This window comes from Conger conger, chromosome 13 (genome assembly GCF_963514075.1).
Source record: "Conger conger chromosome 13, fConCon1.1, whole genome shotgun sequence".
Taxonomy (NCBI): Eukaryota; Metazoa; Chordata; class Actinopteri; order Anguilliformes; family Congridae; genus Conger; species Conger conger.
The window spans coordinates 40,644,978-40,650,977 of record NC_083772.1 but is presented as its reverse complement, the minus strand read 5'-3'; the positions used below and the strand labels follow the sequence as shown (position 1 = coordinate 40,650,977).

Below are 6,000 nucleotides of genomic sequence, written 5' to 3'. Positions count from 1 at the left end.
TTTAATAAAGCCATACTGAACGCTCCCGGGCCTCCACTACAGCAGGGTCCTCAGACTCCTGGAGTGCTGGGCAGTCGCTGCTCGTTCTGCTGATTTCCTTTCAATCAGCAGCCAATTTAGGCCTGGGAAACAAGGTGTACAGACTCTGTGGCCGACCAATTACCTTAGTTAAGCCCTTAAGTGCAGGAACACGCCAGAAACCGGCGGACACAGCCGCCCTCCATGATTTGAGTTGGAGGTCCCGGTGTTACTCTTCGCACCGGCATAGGGGACTTTCCCGCCACTTATTGTTTCCTTTCCTCGCCTCCTTTCCTTCATTTCCGCATTCTCCACCCATTGGAAAAGGCAAGAAAAGGAAGCGAGGACAGAGCAAATGTGATTTAGGCAAACACGATATCCTTGCTCCTTCAAACGTAAGTTTTAAGCCACATCAGTTACAGATGTGGCAGATGGATAGAGATGAAATCACAGGTTGATCATTTATATGTCACGCATTCTGAAAAAATACTGCGCTTGTGTTTCCTTGGTTAAGAATTATTTGGGAGTCTCCTAGCTCCTGGCCCATAGCTCCTTCAAGGAACATTTAATTAGCTGGAAACGTCCTTAAAGATGGCAGTTTTTGGAAGATGTCTGGGCCAGTCAAGGAATGTGGAGACAATGAAGGATAAAACAATTGAAATAAGCCATTATATTTACTGCTGACAACTTTCATGGAACATTCACAGCCCAGGAAAAATATGATGCAAAAAAAAATATCCCTCTGCCTTGTTAAATTTTGGAAGAAGCCGTGCTTCCGTTGAATTCCAGAGCATTCCACCACCTCTCTCCTACCTCACGCTCCTGCTGACACAGGGCCTATACTTCATAAACAGACAGAAATGCTCTTCTCTCACGTTAATAGGCACTGCTTCTTTTCTAGTATTTAAACACCGTGATCCCGTATGAGGAGAAGGGCACCCCTCCTACGGTGGAAGACCTTCAGATGCTGACAGGAAGTAAGCTCATTAAAGCCTCGCTCAGATTCACAACTTCTGTCAGATACACAGAACACAGGAACAGACACATCCTACTCACAGATGCACAGCCCACTCAGTCACACAGAGGCTACAGTGATTCAGCTTAACTTTCAAGTGGTTTTTTTTTCTTCACAAACTAAAAAAATTGGAGTTAATTTCGGTGACTGGAGGAAGAAACTGTGAGTTAAATTAAGGACACATGCAAGGGTTATAGACTGAAAAACAAATATTGTCACATATGTACTATAAGGTCACTCCAGATAGTCTGTTGAGCCCTTTTATAGTCCTGTTTATAAAATTCTATATTTATGTGATAGACAAAAACATGATAATGCAGTATATTTTGTAGACGGTGATACAAATACATTCTTGTGTTGATATTAAAATCCCAACTGTCATAAAAAGGATAAAAATCATGTTCTATTGATATGTTGATACATTTCCACTGAGGGCCTTTATGTGTCTCATATATTTTCTGCAGTTCTTTATGCAATGAAGGAGGACAGCGAGAAGGTTCCCAACTTGCTAACTGACTACATTTTGAAAGGTAAAAAAAAATCCACATTGTTTCTATTTCTGAGGCAGAAGTTATGACTATGTACATTACATTACATTAATGGCATTTGGCAGACGCTCTTATCCAGAGCGACCTACAGTTGAATAGACTAAGCAGGAGACAATCCCAATGCAGGGTTAAGGGCCTTGCTCAAGGGCCCAATGGCTGTGCGGATCTTATTGTGGCTACTCCAGGATTAGAACCATGGACCTTGTGGGTCCCAGTCATTTACCTTAACCACTACGCTACAGGCCACCATGTCAGCGATTAATAACTGATGAAGATAAATAAGGATATGATGACGATGGTGGTGATTTAAGGATTATAATGAAAGGTGTGGAAATGTTGATGAAGGAGGTGATGATGATAGAGATAGTTGTGGTCGTACAACTGAAGGTGATAATGCTAGTTATGATGATGATGGTGATGGTGATGATGATAGATCTGGTAATGGTCAGGATGATGATGATGGTGATGATGATAGATCTGGTAATGGTCAGGATGATGATAATGGTGTTGATGATAGATCTGGTAATGGTCAGGATGATGATGATAGTGATGATGATAGATCTCATAATGGTGATGATAGTGATGTTGATGATATTAATGATGATGATGCTGATGATGATAGATCTCATTACGGTGATGTTGATGATATTAATGATGATGATGCTGATGATGATAGATCTGATTATGGTGATGATGATGATGATGGTGAGGATGATATTAATGATGATGTTCATGTTGATGATATTAATTATGAAAGACCTGGTAATGATGATGATGACGATGATCACGGTGCCTCTGGTTGTGTTCCTCAGTGCTCTGTCCCACCTAAAGAGGCGTTGGGGGTCACAGAGAGAAGTGGAGGGCCTCTCCATTCCACCTGATCTTCATCTCCAGCCCTGACTGCATGAGAGCCCATCTATGACTAAAGATATACCACTGTATCTAACCATGCTCCCATACACATCCAGACCCTCTATCTATCTATCTGCTCATCTGGTCTGGGCATGCCTGCAACCAAGGGCCACAACACAACAGCACGATGCACTCACCAAGCTCAACCTCCTGGACCTTTATGCAGTTATCGGGCCTTCTGACAGTCCATCGGAAGCCTGTTTATTTTCTGGTATCATGGGTAATGTCATTACTGGTCGCTCTGTCTGGGGCAGTGCCTTCTTTAACCAATTAATAACTGGGTAATTGAAGACGAACAATTTGTTTGTTGTTGTTCCCCGTTTTGAATGCTGGGCGATGTTCCTGAGCCGGTCCCACTGCGGCGTTGTCCTTCGGGAGAGCTCAGACCATTATGCTTCTCTTCAGAAACGCAAGCAGCCAAGAGCCGCGGTGGCACAACAGCCTAAGATGCAGCGGCCTTGTGGTTGCAGTTTGCTGCTGTTGCACACCGAGGACGGGGGTTCAATTCCCAGTCCTGCCAAAAGCCAAGTTAGGCCGGCTCTCGCTGCTCCGGAGGCAGGGTTAGTAGATCGCCGCACAATAAGGCACCTCGGGCGCCTTGGAATCACAATCATGAGCATGAGACGAGACGGCTTGAAGAAGGCGTGTCGCTCTCCTTTGGGCCGCTGAGGGACGGGGTGTGGGCGGTGTATCTAACACAATTCTAATTGGATTAGATGGGGTACAGTTGGCTACCAAATTGGGAGAAAAGGGGAAAAATCCGAAATAAAAAAGGAAAAAAGAAAAAAAAGAAATGCAGGCAGCCATTTGCTGCTTCTTTTCGCTCAGCAGTCATTGGTGGACTGCACTGCAGGCGTAGCAGACTGTGGGCTCCAGGTGGAGTAGAGAAGTGGCTCTTGCATGAGGAGTTGGAGAAACCCTGCAGACTGTAACCCTGCCTCCCTGGGCGATGCATTTATCAATTTTATTCCTAAATCTAAGCCAACTGAACCAACCTGAACCAATTTAAAATGTCCAACCTGTTTGGATTTTATATACTTGGTTTAATACAGTGGTGTCCAATCACGTGCAGGTGTCCATGCCAACCAATCGCTACACCAGCTGATGTCACTGATTAGTTCTCTCCTCTCTGGATGAAGGTGTTAATGAGTGACATCAGCTGGTGTAGTGATGAAAACCTGCATACTCTCGCCCTCCATGGCACATGATTGGCCAGCTGTGGGTTAATATAATCTGTTGACAATGCAAAATTTAACAAAATAAATGAATAATCAAATTGGTACTACACAAGGAATTATTGTTGTCGGCCAATTGCACAGTTATTATTTGGCTAAGGCACTGTAAACGAAAGTTTAGCCATTACTGGTTTGGTTCTCCAAATTATTGTGATTATTTTCACCTGTTTCTCTTATGTGTTGCAAAACCATGTGTTAACATACATTGCGTGTTCGCAGAAATACGTACATGTCTCGAATATGTACATGTACATTGCTGTATAGTAGCTTGAAGTTTGCCGTACTACACAAAATAGCTACAGTAACTGACCAGTAACGCTGTACATGAGAAGCTTATCATTCAGTTAGTCTGCTGCACGTCAAGAAGTTGACTACTGCCTACTGCATACTGTATATACTTGTCTTGAAATGACCTTGGCAGGAACTTGAGTCTCATATAATGACAGTTAACAGATGAAAAAAAAAAAAAAAAGGCAAATCAGATGTTTTGTCATTAGATAATGGCAAAGTGTCCTAACAATTTAGCATGATATTGTGGGCACTTTCTTCAGCCCCTCTCTTAGTAAAAAATAAAAATAAAATAAAATCTCTACAACTGTGGTACCGAAATTACAGAGGCAGAGGGTGGGTACACGTCATTGACTGAGAATGTTATTGCTGTTGAAGTCTGTAAAAAAGTAGAAGTAAACCAGGGTCACTTACAAATTGACCTATTGCCTCAATGGATTCGACCACCATTAGTCGTGGAATTTAGGGAATGGGAATAGTGTCAGTCGTTACGGTGGTAGCTGGTGGTGCTTACAGGTATCCTGTACATAACTTTATATCATAACTTTACCCTACTGAGGCCTTCAAGCACGCTTGTAAATCACTAAATTTGAATCGCTCCCGAATTACCGCAGTTAGGTGACACAGGAAGAAATTAATTCAGATTCAACAAGCCATATTTAACAAAATGTCATTTGTAAAAAATAAAAAATAAATGCAATACAAAATGTGCATTCTCAGGTGTCCCTACTGTGTGTGGTTGTATGTAGCTCATGAACAGCTCTCCCCAACAGACCTGGGGCAGATACGGAGTTGTTTTGGATTCTAGTAATTTTCTACACTTTACTGAGCTTGTCTGCTGTATTGGAACCTGTGTAATATTCTCTAAAAGTTCAAACCCCAGCTTCTGGTACTCTTGGTGGGCTCAGCTGCTCCAGGCAAGATCAGTCGAGCACAGAAAAGTATTTGAATCCAAAACAATTAGGTATTTCACCCAGGTCTGCTCCCCTGACATTAACACAGGCAAAGCACAGGGTCTCTTATCCAGTATCCTCATAGCCCAAATCACGTGTTTTGGTGCTTTTGGGGGGAAAATAAGGCGTGTTCTATGTCCCAGGATTGAATCCCAATTTTTAATAAAATATTCATACCATTAAAACGCTTTGTGACTGCTTTCTTCTTAAGAAAGATTTTCTGAAGATTTGTGATATAAGGGAATATATTGTATATAAAGGCAGACATTATATGGTTAAATCACTCAAAGAATATCCTGACCCAATCAATCCACATACTCGATCCATAGAGAAATACTTTAGCATGCACTGCACTGCACTTCCTGGAGGTCGTCAATGATTGGCCAGACTGTATCCAGCCAGCCACTACACAGAAAACACAACTTTATTTTACATTGAAGAATGTAAAATAATTATGGTGAAATCTCCATATGGTTATCTTGGTGAAATCATGAACTATCCAGGCCAAAAAATGCACACTGACATTTTGAAAAGAAGGCTGATAGATTAATGAAACACACAGGCTATTTGACATTTTCATCACCTTTTCATACCATTTGCATTTTTTTCTATATTTGGGCCAGGATTCAGATTTCTTTAGGCTATTTTTAACTTTGGGATTTAGTGCCACCTCCAGTTCTTTCTTTGCAGTGAAATAAAAATTGCCACACTTTCTCTGTAAATTGTATATTTATGTAAACTGCACATTTTATTGCAATATTTTCAGAAAAAAAAAAAAACATTTCAGGTAGAAAAATCTTTCAAAGAAGCAGAATCAAAATGAAGGATACATTTTTATGTAATCCAATATGTAGAGGCAGAGAGACTCACTCATCACAAAGTGATGCTCTGAACACAGTGAGTGTGAGGACAGAGCGGTGCGCACACACACGCACACACACACACACACACACACACACACCTCGGCACATTCTTAGCGATGAGCTGAAGCGACTTTCTGCTCAAAATACAAATCTTAATATTGGACGTCA

The 6,000-nt window shown here is 41.7% G+C and overlaps 1 protein-coding gene across 2 annotated transcripts in view; it reads left to right on the top strand.

Annotated features, from left to right (window-relative positions):
- LOC133108766 (fasciculation and elongation protein zeta-1-like) overlaps nucleotides 1-3,298 on the top strand; it is a 17,210-nt gene extending 13,912 nt beyond the window's left edge. For both annotated transcript variants that reach the window (XM_061218507.1, XM_061218506.1), the window contains exons 8-10: nucleotides 920-995; nucleotides 1,498-1,563; nucleotides 2,394-3,298. In XM_061218507.1, coding sequence (XP_061074491.1) covers nucleotides 920-995; nucleotides 1,498-1,563; nucleotides 2,394-2,410 — 159 coding nt within the window. In that variant the 3' untranslated portion in view covers nucleotides 2,411-3,298. The remainder of the gene's footprint in view (nucleotides 1-919; nucleotides 996-1,497; nucleotides 1,564-2,393) is intronic.
- Nucleotides 3,299-6,000: the final 2,702 nt, after the last annotated feature.